The sequence below is a fragment of the Mustela lutreola genome, chromosome 4, assembly GCF_030435805.1.
Source record: "Mustela lutreola isolate mMusLut2 chromosome 4, mMusLut2.pri, whole genome shotgun sequence".
NCBI classification, from domain to species: Eukaryota; Metazoa; Chordata; class Mammalia; order Carnivora; family Mustelidae; genus Mustela; species Mustela lutreola.
In genome coordinates, this window is record NC_081293.1 from 5905653 (window position 1) to 5926299 (window position 20647).

The 20647-nt window shown below is 48.0% G+C and overlaps 1 protein-coding gene across 2 annotated transcripts in view; it reads left to right on the forward strand.

Annotated features, from left to right (window-relative positions):
- Positions 1-20647, forward strand: part of ADAM12 (ADAM metallopeptidase domain 12) — a 331503-nt gene that overhangs the window by 200356 nt on the left and 110500 nt on the right. For both annotated transcript variants that reach the window (XR_009353215.1, XM_059172861.1), the window contains exon 4: positions 4155-4233. Coding sequence is in view for 1 of the 2 variants with exons in the window: in XM_059172861.1 (XP_059028844.1) it covers positions 4155-4233 (79 nt within the window). In the remaining variant the exon portion in view is untranslated. The remainder of the gene's footprint in view (positions 1-4154; positions 4234-20647) is intronic.

Genomic DNA, 20647 nt, shown 5'->3' on the forward strand with positions numbered 1-20647 from the left:
GGCGTGGGGGGAGGCATTTCTGGCTTTAAGCGGGGGAGTGCATGACCCCAAAGTGGGCTCGGGACTGGCCCATCACTGCCCTTAGCTCCTCGCAGCCTGAGGGAAGCATGAGGTGGACGGTCTGGCGACGAGAGGAGGTCAGCACAGAGAGTGGGATGGGTCCGATTGTGCAGCGTGTGGCCCAGGGACACCCAGTTCCTCGAGCCCCATGTGGAAGCAAAGACCCATGGCTTGAGCATTGCAGAGGGGCCCAGAGGCCATGCCAGCTGGCAGCCCTCCATCTCCTATCCCAGTCCCTCATGGGAAACTGAGGCATGAGCCGGTCCCGCCCCCCGCCCCCGAGCTCAGGGCGCCGGCCATGCCTGTGGAGCCTGAGCGTCTGCTCTGTGTGCCGCCCTCCCTTTGAGAAGGTTAACACCCACGGTGCTGTCCCTGCACCGGCGCTCCAGGCCATTTCTTTCCCAGATTCTATGAGAAAAAACTCAGAAAGGAGGGTCATCCCTGTCCTAGCTTCAGGGGACATGCTTGGGCACGACTCAGCAGCCAGCTCTCCCTCTTTCAATAAAGGGAACCGCAGTGACACAGTTCAGAGCTCAGAGTACGACTGAGGTGGTATTTCCGTTTAAGTGACATCAGGACAATAAGGAAATGCAGTAGCATTTTAAAAAATTCTTTATATAAATTCAATTTAGTTAACATGGTATTAGTTTCAGGAATACAATTTAATGACTCATCAGTTGTGTATGACACCCAGGGCTCATTCCATCACGTGCCTCCTTCGTGCCCGGCCCCCAGGGACCCCATCCCCCACCCATCTCCCCTCCAAGCCCCCAGTTTGTTCCCTGGAGTTCAGCACCTCTTATGGCTTGCCACCCCCATTTCATCTTATTTTATTTTTCCTTCCCTTCCTCTACGTTCCTCTGTTTTGTTTCTTAAATCCCACACATGAGTGAAATCATATGGTATTTGTCTTTCTCTGACTGGCTTATTTCCCTTAGCACAATGCCCTCTAGTTCCATTCACGTCGTGGCAAATGGCAAGATTTCATCCTTTTTGATGGCTGAGTCATATTCCGTGGCGTAATACACCTCATCTTCTCAATCCATTCGTCTCTCGCCACAGTGTGGCTATTGTGGGCACTGCTGCTGTCATCACTGGGGTACAGGTGCACCTTTGAATCGGTACATTTGTATCCTTTGGATAAATACCTAGTAGTGCAATGAAGCAGTAGGTTTTTAAAGAGAGAAGTTGTTCATGGGCCTTTGTATTACTGTAAGGAGTCACGTTTTAAAAACCTTACAATTAATCTTTCTGCTGGTATACCCCCAAATCTCTCTGGTCCCCAAGACTGTTTCATAGACTGCTGTCTATGAAAAGCTCATCTTCTCCAATTCCTGGCCTTCCTGGCAGATTTTCCATGTCTCTCATACATGAAGTGAGTCTTCTCCTTGGACATTCATTCAAACCAGCTTTCGGTTAGAAAGCCTTAAAATTATATCTCTTTGGATTAAAAATCCCCTCTCTGCAAATTCCTATGTGTGTGACTCCTCTTAGCATTAGGTTCCTTCAAAATAGGGATCTGGAATTACTAAAATACTAACCAATGTAAGCAGAATAATAAAATGATGAGCAAACAGTAAATAATGTAAGTAATAATAATATAACTTGAATTATATTACGTTTTTCTTTTTCTCCTCTCTCTGTGACTTGGAGCCAACCAAGCCCCTCCCTCACCAGGAGCACTAGGCTGCTACAGGCCCGATCTGAGGCCGGCTGGGCTCCTCCTCACTCACGCCTGTGCTCTAAGCATCTTCCCCCTGACTCCCGAGGCTTTGCTCTGCCTCCTCTCCATCCCCATTTCTCCAGCCCATCCCTTTAGATAACACTCTCCCCTCAAGCCCCTGCCTCTTGACTTCACATCCCATGTCTCTGCTTCCCTTCAGAACTATACTCTGGAAAGATTCATTGACCTTTGCTATCCCCATGCCCTCGGCCTCCCCTACAGCTCCTGGTCTAGGCCACCAGCCTCCCACAGCTCCCCCACCTGTCGCTGCCCATCCCAGCAGGGCTGCAGTCTCCCTGGCAGTGAGCCTGTCCAGAGGGTCCTCTGACAGCTCACAGGAGGGATACTTAGAGGATGAGGATTGAGACCAAAAGCAGCAGGGGGTTAACCTCGCCCAGCATGATCTGTGCAGAGTAGGGGGTGGGGGGTAGGGGGGTACGTACAGAAGGATCCACGTACCTTTGTCAGTGAGTGTGAGAGATCATCTGTTTTGTGTTTTGGGCACACACTTCTCCAACATTCACTGGTAAGTAGAGCACAAATCAGACCACTCTATGGGTTTCACTGATTGAGGCTGGGCCTATCCTAAATATGTCAAAATTCACATGGAACAGGGAGATTGCTTTCAGTTCTGGGCGTGGCTGTGAGAGAAGCTGGGGAGACGCACTGTGAGGAAGTGTTCCTCATCTGTTGCGTCCACAGCTTCCGACTTCTGTCTCTTCCCTGTTTGTCTCTTCCCCGTTTGCTCTGGTTGCAAAACCCAACTCGAGCCGGCTGAACCCAAGGGCAGGGCTTTACCGGGGAAGGGGAGAAACAGTGTTGGTCCCCGCACACCTGGAAAGCCTTCCCCTTTCTCTGCTTTGCCAGAGCCGAGTGATGGCTTGGTCCCCTGGGCAGGATCCTCAGAAAGCAGGGGACCCGGCTGAGGGAAGCCCAGTGAGTGGATTGCTGGAGTTTTGCGAACAAGGAGGTGAGACTGCTCCCCAGAGGCCCCGCTTCTGGCATGCTGTAGGGAAGGTTCCCGAATGGCTCACTTGGATCCCAGGTTTATCTCTGGACGGGAAGTGGAGTGACTCCCAGCACAACCAATGGGGCGAAGTGCATTTTCTGAAGGCTGGGGGGCAGGGAGACAGCCCCCCCCCCCCCCGCCGGCAGGCACCGCACCTCCTGCAAAGTCCAGTACACACTACAGTTCTCAATCCTCATCACCCCAGCAGGTACCACCCAGGCTCCATGTACACGGACCCTTCCCCGTCTGGCACCGGCTCGGCTGGGCGGATTTCAGACCGCAGGTCTCCTGGCCTTGCCGACCCCCACCTGGAATTCCCCTGTCCTACCACGCCTCCTTTGTCTGGCCAGCTGCGGCCGCAGCGTCAGGGCGTCAGGCTTCCTGTGCCAACTCTCCTGCGGCCGCACCCCTGCCATGTTGCGTTCACCCGGTGAGACTGCCTGCCTCTGCGGCAGCCCTTCCCACGCTGGGTGGTGTCTCCTCTGTCACCCACCAGGCCACCGTGTTCTTATTTACCAATGTACCCTCACAGCTAGCACAGCACCTCGCACACAGGAGGCGTACAGGGACTATCTGTCACAGTTCTGTTGAAAAAGAATAAAATAGCGCATATTACAAAAGAAATCGCTAAATAATTGAAAACCTAAAGAAACTCAGGCTTTACTCTCATCGATGAAGATCTAGCAGACCACGTACAATTTTAGTTAGGATAAAGAGGGCTTTTTCTCTGCCTTTCATTTATCTTAAAAATTCAATATTTCAGTGTGTCCGAAATCATTTTTCCTCAGCCTCTGTAGCAACGCTTTGAGCATTTCATTGTTGCTCTGAACTCTTCTTCTCTTCTTTGACATGTTCCCATCAATAGCTGTTTCTCTCGCCCCAGGAGGTATCAGCAGGCGCAGTATTGTGGACCCAGCATTATTTTCCCAACAGGTGGTGCCGCCATTGATTCTAGATGGGAGAGCCTGCTGGCTGCCAGGCAGGTTAAGTCCCCCAGGCTGGAAATCTGCACGTGTGATTTGCAGAAGAGTGTGTGTTCTGTGCACCTTCCCGCTGCGTGTGCACATGTGTGCTTCTGTTCCTGGGGATACACATGCCTGGGAGTGTTTGGGAGGAATGAGGTAAGAGAGTGAGGGCTCCCCGTGTCGTGTGCACATGTTGTTCCGAGCACATGTCTGGATCCCCCTGTCTGGGTCTCCTGACTCCTTCCTGAATAGGTGGAAGGTCCTTTGGGACTGCATTGGGTCATCTGTGAAATGAGGATGGGCCAGATGCCGGCCGCCCTGTGGCCTAGAAACTCACAAGCAACATACCAGTATGATGCTACACTCATCTTTTCCTGTTGTTTTTATTTTTCCACAGAGGTCTCATTGCCAGCAGTTTCACAGAAACTCATTATCTGCAAGATGGTACTGACATCTCCCTCAGTCGAAATCACACGGTAAGTCCAGCAAGTAGACCCCCGTGATCTTGCGCTATCCAATCTGGGTTTGCACTTCGCAGCTCTTTCCTCCTAGCAAAGTCACACGCCCGGATTCTTCACTTAGATCCCACCAAGAGCCTGTGCACCACTCAGGGTTTGGGCACTGCGTCCCAGCTCCAGGAAAGCTTGGCCTTGGCCAGCTTTGTGCCAGGAAAGGCCTATGAGGTGTTGCTGTCCTTGAAACCACCTTCTTACTCACCAGGGGGAATGCTCAGTTAGGCAAACCCTTTCTAGAAAGCCTCGCTTAAGTTCAAGGTGGCTTGAAAAGCCTAAGTTCGAGGTAGCCTGGGCTGAACTTCACTGTGTTACACTTTAAGTGTCTTCAAGACATTCAAAGGAAAATTGATTCTAGTGAACCTATAAATGTATCCTACTTATTAGAAATGTAACCTACCTCTTATAAGTGTATCTACCATAAATAAAGGTATAAGCCATTTATTTATATAAACGATAAATCCTCCATAAACAATATGGTTCTATATCATGATTCTTACTATAATATGACCTTTATCACCTTTTAGCTTCCCTGGTATTTGGAGTTTTACGTGTAACTGAGACAAGAGGGTACTTCTATCTGATCCTTTAACAAGTGCTTCCTGGGTACCCTCTGTGCTCGCTCAGCCTGTGTGTGTGAGTATAGGGATTTAAAGAGAGTTGAAGCCTTCTGAGAACTAGGAAAATTACTTTTAAAAAAATCTGGATATTTGTTTTAAAAAGAATTAGCTTAGAGGAAGGCTTTACATTTGCATTGAATTGTTATCAAGCAGCCCCGAGTAGCGGCAGGGATCTCTCCCTTCTGTGAACGATGCCAAGGCTTGTTTTCTTTATCACATGTTTGGCACAAAGCAAGTACAAATTGATACCTTCAGACTCATAGCAATTTGGTGGAATGACCTGATACTGACCTTCCAGCCCGAAGAAAGCACATAGAAGTCCTGGATAAAATATAGCCATCTATGAACTTTTTTTGAAACCTGGTCAAGCTTAAAAGAGAATCCAAGAAACCCCTGGAGGCAGAAATAAGGAGGGGACATGAGCTCGGAGCAGTAGGTTGGTGAGTTGTGGCGACCTGTGCTTGGAATTTGGGGCAAGAGAAGTGGGAGCACCTACAGCTGAGAGTCCCACGGAAGCTGGGCCCCAGAGAGATGCTTCCTCTGTGAAAAACGGAAAAAGAAAAACTCTGGTCCAGAGAAGGGACAACAAAGAGGATTGTCTCAGGGTATCCCGAATTGAAGAAAATGCCCATAAAAAATAGAGAAATTAAAACCCCAGCTAGCCTTGTAAGTATATGTTTGTGGTGCAGTGGACTAGTGTCTCATTTCTAATACCTGTATGGAAATGTAGTTCCCAGTCAATATATTGACCTCAAAAATACAATGGAATCAGTTAGGCTACAATTGGCCCCACATTAGCAATCTGGGGTCCCCTGGGCTGAAGCCACCCAAAATAATTCTGTAGAGATATTTCTACAGCTCAGACCACGAGACCCCAAAACCAAAGAACAATGATGAGTCCCAAATCAAAATTACAAAACACACAGTGAGAAAAACCTCTGTAAGTGAGCACTGGTGAACAAGAGTAGCAAGAGAATCGGCACCTCTGACAATGCAAGATAATGGAGAAATCAGAGAAAATGCTAAGTATTTTAAAGACAACAGAATAGGCCTAATAGAAATTCCAGAGTGAAGGTGCACCTGGGTGGCTCAGTCAGTGGAGTGTCCGACTCTTGATTCTGGCTCAGGCTGGGATCTCAGGGGCGTGAGATTAAGCCCTGCCTCCAGCTCTACGCCCAGGGCGGAGTCTGCTCGGGATTCTCTCTCTCTCTGCCCCCCTCCCACTCGTGCACTCTCTCTCTAAAGTAAATAAATCAATAAAATCTGTTTTTTAAAAAAAAGAAACTCCAGAGTGAAGATACAGAAAGAAAGAAAGTGGGAGAAAAGTCGCAGTGTTTAAACAGAGTGTGATGAGGGTGTCCTGGAATTGAAGAAAGACGTGCGTCCCAAGCAGGAAGAAGAAAAATAAATTCCCTCCAGGAAGGCTTGTGCTGAAACTGCACGCCAGCAAGGATGAAGCCGTAAAACCGCCTGAGAGAAAAGAGACGTTTGTGCGAAATGACAGTCGAACCAACAGCAGACTTGTCAGCAACTACAAAATTAGAATTCCAGAAAGCCGACGGAAAATCACAAAAATAATAGTAGGATGCACTTGCACACAAAAATAAGAGAATTTACTGCTCTTAAATTCTAACGAAGTATCTATCAAAGGCTTTTGCAGGAAGAAAGAAATGGAACACAAGGGGTAAGGGTGGGACATCAGAGGCCACAGTAAGCAGAATGATCGCATGTGAGTAGATCTAAGCAAGGTATTTAGGATAAAAATTGCAACAATAGTGACTAAATTTGGATGTTTTAAGACAAGATGAGCAAATAGATTTAAAACTATTTAAGAATTTGTATTGTACTTGAGAATAATACAGATCCATGTTTACTTTAGATTTTGATAAATAACTTGCAAATTTAAGTATGACCCTTAAAGGAATGGAAAAGCAAAATATTTAATCCCAAATAATCAATGATGAACAAAAATAGTGTATCAGCTCAGTAGAGGTCAGGAAAGAAGCAAAAGGATTTGAAAAGCAGAGTAAATGTAAAACAAAATAAGTATATAAAAATGAGCAAACATATTAATCTAATTATATGTAAATAGAATGAATCTGTTTGTTAAAGTAAAAACAGATTATCTGCTTAGAACTTAAAATCCAGCCACATAATTTTTACAAGATTCACACTCAAAATACAAAATGGTCGTGAAAGGAATAGGAAATAAATAGTAGACAAATATTAACCTAAAGAAAGTTGCTGTTGTAGCATTAATATCTGATGGGCTAAATCCTAATGCAAAAAAATAAAAAGGCGTTATTATGGATAAAGGGGTTGATTACTTAATGATAAAAGGAACAATTCCAAAGAATGGTAAAATAACTGAATAACTGTGAACCTATGTGTGAAGCAGTAATCAAAAGAATTATAGTAAACTGACAAATCCATAACTAGAGAGGGAGAGTTAACCATACCGCTCTCAGAAAGGAAGATTTTGAAGGATAGGTTTAAATTAATGAAAAGGAAGACCCTCCCCCCAAAATTGAGAGAATCAAGCCAAAATATGGTTCTTTGAAAATATTACTAAAATGAATAAAACACAAGTCTAATCAAGAAGAAAGAAGAATTCCTAAGAACACCAAGACGGGCCTAACTCTCGCCATACAGAGATTTTTGAGAATCACAGGAATGCTATCAACGTTACTAACCATTTTCTTAAGAATGTAAATTCTTAATGCTGTTCAAGGTGAAACAAAAATGTAAATATAACTATACAAAGAAAATAAATAAAAAATAAAGTTTTTTAAATCCACCCTCCTCAAAAAAACATCAGACCCGAATATTTTATCAGGTAACTTGCCAAACCTATTAACAAAAAATAGTCCCTTTGAACTTTTTAAAAATTTTTTAAGGGAGAAGAGAGGAACTACAAAGTCAGAAAAAGACCATCCACAATATGAATATTATATTATGAACATAGTTGCAAAAATCCTAAATAAAATATTTACAGATCATATCCAGCACATATTTTGAAAACTACTTTGGGACCAAATGGTACTCATCTAAGGAATGCAAAGAGAGTTTGACATCTATGTATCTGATAATGTAATTTATTGTATTACTATATCTAGATGAAAAGTATTATTATAACTGATATTATTTCTTCAAATATAATCCATAATATATTTTACGTATATTATAAGAACTCTTATGGTTGGGGAATATTTCTTATATCTATTTTCTATTCCCATAGAGCCTCACGCAGCACCTTGCACAGACCAGACTTTCTAAAACATTCACGCAGCTACTGCAGCGTCGTGGTTGATGCCCCCAGAATCCGTTCATCCATTTACCCATTTGCTCATTTATTAACCACCTTCTGCATGCTGACAGTTGGGCTTTGGCGACTTGGGTTGACTAAAACATATTTTTCAGCATATATATTCTACTCATAGAGTAGAGTGCTTTAAAAACTTGGAAATACTTATGTGTTAATAAAATTGCTACCATTGGAACATTATCAAGGCCGTGGTTAGTTTTAGCTCATTAGAGGCCACTTCATTAAGAAAATGACATTTAAGTCTCTAAAAATGAGTACAGAAGAGAAAAGTTGGTATAAAACCCTTTGGTGCTAAAGAGGTTTGACTTGACCTTACAGAAAATTGGAAGCTTTAGAAGGTTTTCATGCAGGGGAATGACATATTCAGTCCAGTACTTTAGAAAGGGTCTCTGATGGCCGAATGGAAGTAAGATTGGCAGAATCGCTGATAGACCAGAGGCGAGAAAATCTGTTAGGGATCTCAGGTAGCTGATGAAGGTTTTCCCCACAGAAGTGGCCTTGGAATGGATGGAACTGGCCAGAGTGAAGAAAACCTGAAGAGACAGAATAGACAAGATAGTGGATGAGGGGTTGTCACCAACATCAGGCCTTGTGTTGTCACCGGCACCATTAAGGAGCAGTTGTTGGTTTGGGAACGCAGAGGGGTCAGTGAGGACAGGTTTGTCCCCACTGAGTCTGTAATGGGACAGCCAAGTAAAGGTGTTCAGTCGGCAGCTGGGTATATGGATCTAGAGTCCAGGAGAAAGATTGGGGTCAAAAATGAAGACCTGAGAATCAACCTCGGACAGAAACATGGGTGCTGTCATTTCACGCTTGACTCTCCGGTTTTTCCTCTTCTTTCCTCCTTGGATGCTCTCATTTAATACATGTTTTTATGGTGATCATGAAGGCTATCTTCACAGTTGTAAGTGCTGTTCCAAGTAGAAACAGAAAAAAGAGCGTCACAGTGACAGGAGGCTTCAGTCCTCCCCTTCCCTGTTGTACGTGGGGGTGAGTGGCCATCCCCTCGCACAGACACAGCCAGAATGTGTAAGATACGCTCCCAAAGCTGTTCTACCAGATTCGTGGTTTTGGTTTCAACCCCCCTCACTAATTTTCCTTTTCTTAGGCAATTTTTTTTTTTTTTTTTTTTTTTTTTTTTTTTTTTTTTTTTTTTTGTCCTTTTTTCTCATGTGGGAAGACAAATATGATAAGAGAGAAGAAGAGACAGAGTACTAAAGCAGCTGCTGGGTCTGTTAGGGTCTCGGACGGTGCAGGCTGTAGGCTACAGAGGTATCCATCTTAGAGACAAAGCCAGAGGGAAGCATGCCAGGGTGCTAACAGTGGCCATCTCTGTGTGGGGAGGCTCTGGATTTTTCTATTTTCTGTGATTTTTCTGTGTATATGGCGAGTGGGAGGATTATGTTTTTCTTTCTTCTTGTTTCTCTGCAAGGTCAGCAGATAGACAGGTGAATGTCTACTCCGTCCTTCTACTCATCCCCCACTCCTCTGCATGGAAGCGTCTTTTTTTAGGAAGAAGAGGGCAGGAGTAAGCAGGCCCAACAACCCTAGTCCCTGCTTATTGGGGAGCGGGGAGATCCCATGCCCGGAAGGGCCATGAGTCGAGCCTTGGTGCCCTCCCTCAGTCAGTGGTGGCTGGGGCTAGCCCGCTCCCTCCATGGAGCATTCTCAGCAAAAGTGTTCTGCAGCCCCAGCCTCCCTGAGATGAGCCCCAAGGCTTGACTAGCAAGAACGGAGTGGTAGGGATGAAGGTTGGAAATTGCCCATGCCTCAGTTCTAACCAGACCTAAGTGGTAGCCTTTAACAGAATATACCAGAAACCCCTTTCGCTGAAGGTGTGTTATGATCTTCTTCTGACCCTGAATCTAGCTCCTGTAGGCAAAGCAGTTGGAGGGTAGGCTAACTGGCACCCCCAAGCCCCCAGAAGCAGCAAGCACATATCGCTCATACAATCAGAATGAGAACAACTTGTCCTGTACCCCAGCAACAACTTGGTCCCCTTCCTTTGCTTCCTCTGAGCCTTCGGCCATGTTACTATGAAGATAAGGAGTGAAGAGTCTTCCCCACGAGAGAACCCACAGCCCTGGACAGCCTGTCCTTCCAGCAGAAACCCCTTGAGCAGAGTCCATGACCTCGTCTTGTCTTTCATGGTGAGGAGACAGACTCAGCCGTTGGGGTTTTGTTTTTATTGAATCAGGCTGGAGAACAAAAAAAGAAATGTGCTGACTCATCTTCTTATCCCCTGAAGTCAGCACACAATGAATTTTCCTAAATTTAAGATTATATAAAAATAAGAACGGCTTTTGGCTATAGTACCTTCTTTTTAAAAAATTTCATCTCTCCACCATCAGTCTAAGCTGGTTGACAGGCTGAGTAGTGGCTGATTTTAATTTTGGAATTAATAGCTTGTCTTTTATCTCTCTATTGTCCTGACAGGCTGAAATATTTGTGGTTTTATCCTTTGCTGGCCACATCTGAGGGAAGATTATCTTTTATATTGTTACTTATAATAAGGCCTGTGGGAGACAGCGCACATGACATTTGTGCTACGCGCATCTCAGAAGACAACTCTAGGAGAGGCCAGCATAACCATCCAGAACGTCTCCCGAGTGTTTTGGGGGCTCCGGTGGGAAGGCCCCCATCTGCCGCCCATGTGCTGAGAACCGCCACTATGCCAGGCTCTGTGGCCCCCACTGAGGGTACCGCAGGGGTTGAATATAGACGAGGGGCCCACATGGGGCCAGAAGGAGGAGACTGACATTTTTCCAAGAATCTCACACCTAGTCAACATCCGTGATAAGTGCGCTGAAGGGAAGGCTGAGGGGCCTAATCTGGTCTGAGGGATCATGGAGGTCTTCCTGGAGGAAGGAGTGTTTGAACTGAGATGGGAAGGTTGAGGAAGCAGGAACCAGGGGGTGGTAAGGGAGGGACAGTCCAGGCTGGGACTGAGCTTTGCTGGCAGGCAAAGGGCTGTGTTTAAATTTGACAGGGGCTGGAATGTGGAGGCTTTGGAGGCCATGGTGATACATTCGGTTGTCGGGGAGGAACACTGGGAAGGCATAAGAGGTCTCCACCTCGGGGGTGTCAGGACCAGTGTAGGCTTTGAAGGACCCGCCGGTGACAACACCAAGAGTAATCAGAGAAAGCAAGAGCAGGGATTTGGCAAGATCAGGCAGCTGGCTCTTCTGGAAAAGTCTAAAAGCCCAGGGGAGAGGACATGGCTGCTGAGGTCAGGACCATGGAGACGGAGAAGGGAGATGTCTGACCTTAGACGCGCGAGCCATGCCCAGAAATTTCCATTTGTTGTATGTGTTTCTCTTGGAAAGACTTATGAAAACATTTGCTTGGCAGGTGCCAGTAGGAGACTAGTCAGTGGTAACTGTGGCTGACCATCAGATCGGTGTGAAATCCAGTATTCTGATCAAAAGTACTGTTTGGGTGACACCCCATCCATTTCCATGGCAAATCCTTCCTATCAAAAAGGAGTTGGGGCCACCTGCGGGGCTCAGTCAGCTAAGTGTCTGACTCTTGATTTCGACTCAGGTCATGAACTCAGGGTTGTGGGGTTGAGGTCAGGGTCAGGCTCCACGCGCTCCACAGAGTGGACTTGAGATTCTCTCTTTCCCTCTTCCTCTGCCCCTACCCCCCAGCTCTCTCTTCCTTTCTTTAAAAAAAAAGGTGGGCGGGGGGAGTCAAATCTCTGCAGTTGGCTTGGACTAGACATGTCAAGGCAAGTGGATTAGGAAGTCAACCTTATTCCTCAATGGTTAGCATCAGAAACGTATGAAAAGGTGACTCTGGATATAGGAGGAAATTCACAGGTCATTCATATCCTGTAAATTTAGCAGGTGGGAGCAAGGCTCGTAATTACACTCCTAAGAAATGCTTTAAACTGGGTTGAATTTCCCTGCCTTCACTGTGGTCTACACCTGTCCAACCTGTGTACTCTTCCCAGAAGGCTGCCCTGTTCTTCCCCTGACCGAGGCACCCCGGTACCCCACAGAGACACCGCCCCACTGCCCCTTCCCTCTCTTCCCCTTCCTTGTCCAAGGACCCTTCTGAGGTTCTGCCGCCAGAAGGCGTCACAGCCACCTGACCTCTTCTTTCCATTTCCAGTCTCATCTAGATTCAGTCCAGCCCCTACTCCTGCAGTTCTTCCAGAACATCTCTCTAGGTGTGCTGCTCCCTGTTGCCCTTATTCTGATTCCGATAAATCATCGATAGCTTCCTGAAACCCCCTCACTCAAACCCGGACTTCTTAGACCAGTCTGCACATTCCTCGGTGGTGCCACACCTCCCTGTTCATGTGTGGGGCACCCACGCAGATGCTGGCCCCACGACAGGGGTGTGCTGAGTGCCCGTATGCCAGCTTGAGTCAAGTCGGCATCAGCTATACGCAAGGCATGAGTAAAGTGCTTTTCAGACGTTTTGTTGTTTGATCCTCCCAACAAATCAATGTTTGCTATTTTTATACCCAGATAAGGAATCTAAGATAGAGGGTTAAATAACTAGAGCAAACCCACAGCTGATAAGATTCAAGCCTGTGTAGCCAGACTCTAGCATCAGAGCTCCTGGCCACTGCGATCCTGCCTCTGATCCACTCAGAACAGAACACAAAAGGGTCTCAGTTACATGTTCCTGTCTGGGGCATCTGTAGTTAGTGGAATTAGTCTAGAAAACTGTAACAAGCTGGATTAGGGAAGGGCCTAGCATTCATCTGCAAGGAGGCCCCCAGCGTAGGCTTCTGGGGAAGCACAGGGCGTGTTCTGCTATCCTCAGTCCTGGAGCCTGGGAGAGGAAGCCCGACCGGCCCGCTGGGAGTTTGCTAAGCACATTGCTCTGGAGCCCAACCGAGTGCAGCTCAGTAACGGTCCCAGGCTTTGTGGCAGTCTACAGAAGGGAGCAGGACACAGCCCCTGTCCTCAGGAGCATGCAGTCCAACTACAGATGACACGATGCGCCCATGGTAAGGAGACTTTAGGAGCCACACCATGGAAGCGCCAAACCCAGGTAGAATCTGGAATGAGTCCACAGAGGAGCGCAGGTCTGGGTGACTTCCCTTTTCCAAAGTTGTCAGGAAGGGATGGCTCTGAGTGAAACCTTCTGTCTAGAGGCAGGATCACAAGCCAGGGAGGCAGATGGCCCAGGTTCAAATCCCAGCTGAAGCACTTAACCATCCGTGAATGTGAACATGAAACGGACATCTGAAGCTGACACACACTGAGGCCTTTAGAAAGGCGAGCCAGCTTTAGCCACTGCCTACAGCAGTTCACAGCCGCCCTGGACCGTCCTCGCTTTGGAAGTCCCTCCTCTCAGGATGGCAGGATGAGAAAGTGGGCCGCGGCCAGGAAAACCGGTGAGGCGCTGTGCTGCGCTGTGTTCTTAACACGCGTGTGTCCTGGTGAGACCGTAACTGACCCACATCTGCTCTTCCGATCTGACTCCCCTCAGGCCCGCCCTGCTCGCGTTCACAGTCCTGCAGAGCCCCAGCCAGCATGCGAGCGGATTTGGAGCTGGGAGTTAGGAACCCACATGGGAGTGTGAGAAAATCAGCCCCCTTCTCTCCAGTGTGTCCGTTGCTCTCACACACTCACTTATTCAGCAAAACCACACGGAGCTAGGGTTTAGCAGAGAGGAAAGTTGAGTTGATGGCACAGTGGGTTTTAAAGTGTGTATTTTCATGCTCGGGATCTATGGCAGTGCCTTTCCCTGTGTGACGTTTCTTTGATCCCTAATGCCCTGGACAGTCAGGGTCACTCCCATTTCACAGATGAAAACCTGAGACCCGACGTCTCAAAGTCCAAGATTTCCGACGTGGGAGCCATGGCGCGCGCTCCCTCCTGCAGACATCCTGTGTCCAGGCCCAGTGTGCTGGGAGGTCCCCAGGAACGTGAACATGATTTCTTAAGCATGTGTTGCCTGATGTAGAATTCCAGCACAACGAAATAATGCGAATGGCCCCTGAGGCTCGTCCTTCACAGTCGTTTAACCAGACATGGTTCTCGTTAGAGCTGAGAGCGGAGAGAGCCCTGGGAGTGTGGGCGTGGTGGCGCGTTTCTCAGCCCTCCTGTCCCACACACTCTCAAGGCTAAGCGTAATGTAGCTCAGCCAGGGAAACATGCGGGGCTGCGAAATCACTTTTTCCTTGGCTCGGACGCACCGCCACCGTGTTTCAGCCTCCAGCAAACCGTGCGGTGTGGGGGGCCTGAAGGGCCGTGGGAGGGAGCTCAGTCTAGACCAAGGTCATGCTGGAATCTGCGTGCGGGCCGGCAGCTCACAGGCAGCTGCACACGTGCGCACAGATACGCTCCCACACACGCGCGCACGCTTCCATGCGGACCCACACGCACGCAAGCTCCCACGCGGACCCACACGCGCGCACGCTCCCACGCCGACCCACACGCGCGCACGCTCCCACGCCGACCCACACGCGCGCACGCTCCCACGCCGACCCACACGCGCGCACGCTCCCACGCCGACCCACACGCGCGCACGCTCCCACGCGGACCCACACGCGCGCACGCTCCCACGCCGACCCACACGCGCGCACGCTCCCACGCCGACCCACACGCGCGCACGCTTCCACGCCGACCCACACGCGCGCATTCACCCTTGTGTCCCTTCTCTCTGCAGGGCTCTCTGCCGGCGTGGGCATCACTTTCCCGGGGCTCCCTGAGCGGCCTTGCGATAGGCTCTGTGGTCCTTGAGAAGGCATCCCATCTAGTGTGGGTTTCACCTGATAGCTTTGGTTTCGGAAAAGAGACCCGTGAGGTCACATGTTCGTAGCAGCAGGGCCTGGGGGTGGGGGAAGCCGTCTGGCCCGGAATCAAGGCCTTAAATATTAGTCCCCGCTAAATGTTAGCCAACTGACCAGTTCTGTGGCCTTCGACAGTCGCTTGACCAGTCAGGGCCCCGTTTCCGTATCTGCTCAGGAACGGGGTTGCCTTAAAAGAGGAAGTTTGGCCTCAGATGGCCTGAGCTTCTCTCCAGCTAGAACATGGTGTGATTCAAATACTAAATCAGTTCGGCACGGTGCACGTGGTGCGGCTGGGCGTGGGGTGGGGGAAGCTACAAACTTCCCGAGGAGAAGCGGCGTCGAAAATAATTTTCGCTCGGCCTATTCCCTAACAGACTTTGTCTGCTCCCAGTCCTTTTGAATCACAAGGTCAGGCCGGTTTTGTTAGCAATTTAGCAGATAAAATTCCTCCCGTTCTAGTCCGTGGAGAGTTGGAGAACAGAATTTGTATTTGACTCCCCCTATGGCAGTCAGTGGAGGGCTTGCCTCGAGTTTGTTCGACTCCCCGTATGGCAGTCAGTGGAGGGCTCGCCTCGAGTTCAAGGGTTTTCATTCCATCTCCCTCTTCCCCACCATTACATTTGGTCGATCATATTAAACAGAAGGAAAATTTATTTTATTGGAGTGGGGAAATGCATTAGGTTAAGTAATAAGTATATAAAATACATGGTTAGAGGTTTTGCAAAGGAAAAGATGTAATTTTGTGGTTATGCATGTTTGGGACTGTTTTCTAGGTTATGTTTTGTTGGTAGAAATAGAATGTACTGGATCAGGAGGACAGGCAGAGTCAACGGGCTAACGGAACAGTATCTTGTTCAGCAGTGCCTTTGCAGACATGGGTGTGATAAAAAGAGACAGTAGTTGACACTCTTGAGGCTGCGGAAGGGGATGCTTTGGGACCATTTGCAAGGGAAAGCAATAGGATCAGTAGCACAGTGTGCCCTGGGCACACGACCTCCCTCGGCATGATGGACACCTGTTGTGTCTCTCACTGGTGTGGTCACCTCCCCATCCAACAGTCTGAGCATTTGCAAGTCCACAAGGCCTGGAGGACTCCTGCCTCTTAGCATCAGTCCACGGGAGGTGATCTGGCTCTTGGGTGTGGTGGCAAGCCCTCGCCTAGAGACCCCAGAACGAGCGCTTCTCCCACTGCCTCCACCACCAACAAAGGGGGCAAAACCGCCCAGAGAGCGGGAGGCTACGTCTCTTCCCCTCCTCATAATCAAATTCACAACCAATTATGTGGCACATGGTGGGATGAGTATGTCTTTCTGAGTTTGAGTTTATCCATATGATTGACTGTGTCCTAAAAATGAAATCACATTTCTGGAAGCATGCAGTGCCTCATATTGAAAAAATTAAAACTTCATGACATTTGAATTGTCCTGGAAAATCTGGAATTTGGAGTTCTAGTAGTTATGCTTGGTGATCTAAGAAGTTAAGAGCGAGCCGTGGGCTTGTTGGGCTGTTGGAGGATGAACCTCACGCAGTTTTTAGTGCTAGGAAATGAGCTATGAACTCTGTTAATGACGGAGAGAGACGGGATGGCCTTGGGACCGTGACAATGAGGATCTCCCCCCCCACCCCCGCCTCTGTTATCAGCACTCCTTCCGCCTAACTGGTGAACTGGAAATTAATTTTATACTAATTTGTTCTCAGCTCATGCTTTAATGAGCTTATATTTCTGGGTATTTAATTTGAAAGTACGTTTGATAAATAATCTATTAAGAAATAAATTGAGACTGAGAATAAATGAATTTGAAATTTCAGAGGTCAGTAATTAAGATTTTTGTCACTATTTGGTTTTTCACTGTCTAACCAATACCCAGCTGCCAATGCAATATTTCATATTTCTCTAAAATGAGGCAAAATCTGTGATGCATGATGAGTACCAGACAAAACCCATGATTCTGAGCTCTCTGGTCAGCCTAAACTCTTCTGCTTTCTGGGTCTGTTCCATTCTGATGTGCCTGCTGGGCACCCAGGACTGAAATCCCCCCCCTGGGATCCCTCTGGTGCCCTGGGCCATTATGACCCAGTTATGTAGCCTCCTCGTAATTAGACACCTGTTATCACAACTCCCTTAAGTACCCCGGCCCCCTTATCTGGGGTGGGGGGACAAGGAGCCTTTCAAAGTAATTTCACATGGAAGCTAAAAAGGCACATGGCAGCAAGGTCTGGACACCTGACATGGCAGACTGGGCTTGTGTCCCCTGCCACTGTCCCGATACATCCCTTCCTGAGCCACATGCTTACTGGAGAGGTCAGCTTCCCGTGCCCTGCTCCTGCCATGGACTCCTCCAGCCAAGCAGAACTAACCCTCGTCCCTGAACTACCAGCCCCTCTCCTGTTGCCTCCCATCTCTGCACATGCTTCCCCTCTGTGAGCGTCCCCTCTCTTGCCTTCGCCCCTGGACAACAAGCCACCCTACTCCCTGACATTGCCTGGGGGCCAAAAAAGAGCCACAAATTTCTCTTGTTTGCAGTCAGTATAATCAACAACATAAACCATCCAAGATAGGCTACTAAGTTTGGACAAACTATAAACTAATCCGATAAGATGGTCTGCTATGAGATAACTTAAAAAAAAAAAAGTTTTCCTTTACATTAAAAATAACCATGTATAAAATGCTATCTGTGGTACCAGCAGACCTACCCAATACCTAGGAATAAGCCTAATGGAAAATTTTTTAATGGCAACATGAAAAAAATCCAAGGCTAGGCTGAAGGACATAAAAATAACATTATTAATGGAAACATACCATGTACATGAATAGGAAAATGGATCTTGATGGATTATAACAATGGAGTTTTACTTTTTTAAAGATTTCATTTATTTTATTTGAAAGAGAGAGAGAGAGCATGAGCAGGAGGGAGGGGCAGAGGGAGAAGCAAACCCCACACCAAGCAGAGAGCCCAATGTGGGACTCGATCCCAGGACCCCAGGATCATCATCTGAACTGAAGGCAGACGCCTAACCGACTGAGCCACCCAGGTGCCCCTATTACAGTGGAATAGTAACCACATTCTTAATATAATTTCAGTGGATTATTACAAAGCTTAAAATTTGATTCCAAAATTCACCTGGAAGAGAAAATAGGTAACATTATCCTAGAAACATTTGAAGAAAAGAACAGAACCAAAGAACACCTGCCATCCACAGGGTTGCCAAGATAGCCCTTGAACAAATAGCCCTGGGTCATGCTCCTCAGCACATGCCCAAGAATGAAACTGGAATCCCGCTTCAAGCCGCAGACAAAAACTCGTTCCACGTAGACCGAAGATCTGAGTATAAGAGTTAAACTTGTGGAACTCCTGAAGGAAAGCATAGGTGGAAATCTTCAGCGCCTAGAGATCCTGGTTTCTTAGGTATAGCACCGCCGAAAACACAAGCAACCAAAGGGAGAAGTGGACCTCATCAAAGTGATCAACGTGTGTGCAGAAGAGATGCTTAAAAGAATGAAAGGACAACCCACAACGTGGGGGAGAATATTTGCAAACCCTATACTATAGCACGTACCCAGGAGAACCAAAACTGCAGGGAGCTGCATACGGTTGTTAACGGCGGCACTATTCACAATTGCTAGAAAGTGGAGACAACCCAAGTTCCCCTCGACTGATGAATGGAGAAACAAAATTGGGCATTTCCAGGCCGTGTATTATTATTCTGCAATAGAAAGGAATGCAACCTGAATGAGCCTTGTAAGCATTATGCCGAAGGCAGCCAGACACGAAGGGCCACGTTTTGTATGAATCCGCTGCCACGAAACGAATGAACAGGCAAATCCCTAGAGACAGGAAGTAGCCGAGCCGTTGCCAGGGGCTGAGGCAGGACGGGTGGGTCCGGGGAAGTGAGGGCTCCCGGGGACGAGGCTTCTCCTCGGAGTGATGCAAATGTTTTGCAATTAGACAGGGGTGACGGCTGTACAACATTCTGAACCTGCCAAGTGTATGCTTTTAAAAGGTGAATCCTGTGGTGTGTGAATTTAATCTTAGTGGAAACAGAGAACCTGTTCTGTCTGCCCTCCAAATGTGGGATGGAACAGGAGGAACTAAACAGTGCGGCGCTCTGGGCACGGAGATGGACAAACGCAGGCTGGTCTCACGTGGGACAGCTCCTGGAGGAGAACAGCAGAGCCGCGGGCACCCTGTAGGCGACACGTAGCACCCCCCATCACCAGGAAAGCGAAAATGGTGGCAGAGGACAGCCAGGTCTCAGTTTGTGGGGGACAGATTCTAACCTCGCCCCCTCAAAAAGTAAGTTCCAGGTCGATTAAAGAGCTAAGTGTAAGACTATGGAAATGGAAGAAAATAAAGGACGTCCACGTAACCTTGAGGAAAGCCACCCTGAGCAGTGCGTGACATTCGTAAAGAGAAAGATGGAAAATTTGACTTTATAAGAATGGGAAACTGTGCAACCAAAGATACCATAAGTAGATTTTTAAAAATCACTTCTCCCATAGTACGTACACCCTGAATTTTTGAAGAACTTCTAGAATTGCTAAGAAAAGTCAAAACAACCAGTGTCCAGAACTCTCCTCTTCCTCCTTGAGTTGCCTTTCAGGTGGCCCCAGAAGTCTGTCCTCCACTGAGGGACAGATGAACTTGACCCCTTTACTGGAGGTTGTTGGACGCCACTGGCCATTCAATCCCATCCAGTCCTCTTTCTTTCTTTCTTTCTTTCTTTCTTTCTTCCTTTCTTTCTTTTTTTAAGATTATTTATTTGTCAGAGAGAGAGAGAGCACACAAGCCGGGGGAGCGGCAGGCAGGGGGATAACCTGGCTCTCCACTGAGCAAGGAGCCTGACGTGGGACTCGATCCCAGGACTCTGGGATCATGATTTGGGCCGAAGGCAAACACTTGGCCGACTGAGCCAGCCAGGTGTCCCAAGCCAGTCCTCCTTCTTAGCAAAGTCAGTGCGGTCTTGGGATCGCATTTTTGTTGAGCAGAACGGCTGGGCACCAAGCTCTGCCCCGGGAAAAGTGAATTGACCAGCACCACATGAATAAAGGGGCCGTGTGCTGTCGGGGACACCGCAGGGATGGGCTGAAGCCCATTGCCACTGGCCCTGTTCCTTCCACGCCGCCTCTGCTGCCGGACCACGCGGCTGGCATGCAGAGGCCACGAATGCGGCGAGCGGAACCCGCTTAGCATTTCTTGCCTGTCAGCCGCTTCGTGGGGGCTACCCTGTGACTCTGTTATGTGGATTCTGGACAGATCTCTGTCTCGGGGTGGGAAGTCTGTGCAGTGGTTTCTTGTTGCACGTGACCACCTTATTCAAGAAATGGAATTCTGCAGGCATCATGCGGGGACTTCTGTCGTAGACCAAGAAGACCTTCCTATTTTTCTTTTCCTGCTAAGAGAGATCGTGAGCTCCCGACTGGGCAATTCAGGATGGTCCCCTCAGCTGCCGTCTCTGCTGTTCTGTTTCCAGAAGCCATTGATTTAGGACTCATTCTCTTCCATTTCACAATGTGATTAAATACGCCACGCGGGTCGTCATCTTGTTAGAAAAGACAGCTCGCGGGAGGGTAAGGTGGTGACGTCCCCGGGGTCTGTTCTGCCGCTGGGTTTGGGGAAACCCTCAGCATCAGAGCTTTTTTGAAGGGTGTCAGAGAGACAAGAGTGGGACCGGGAC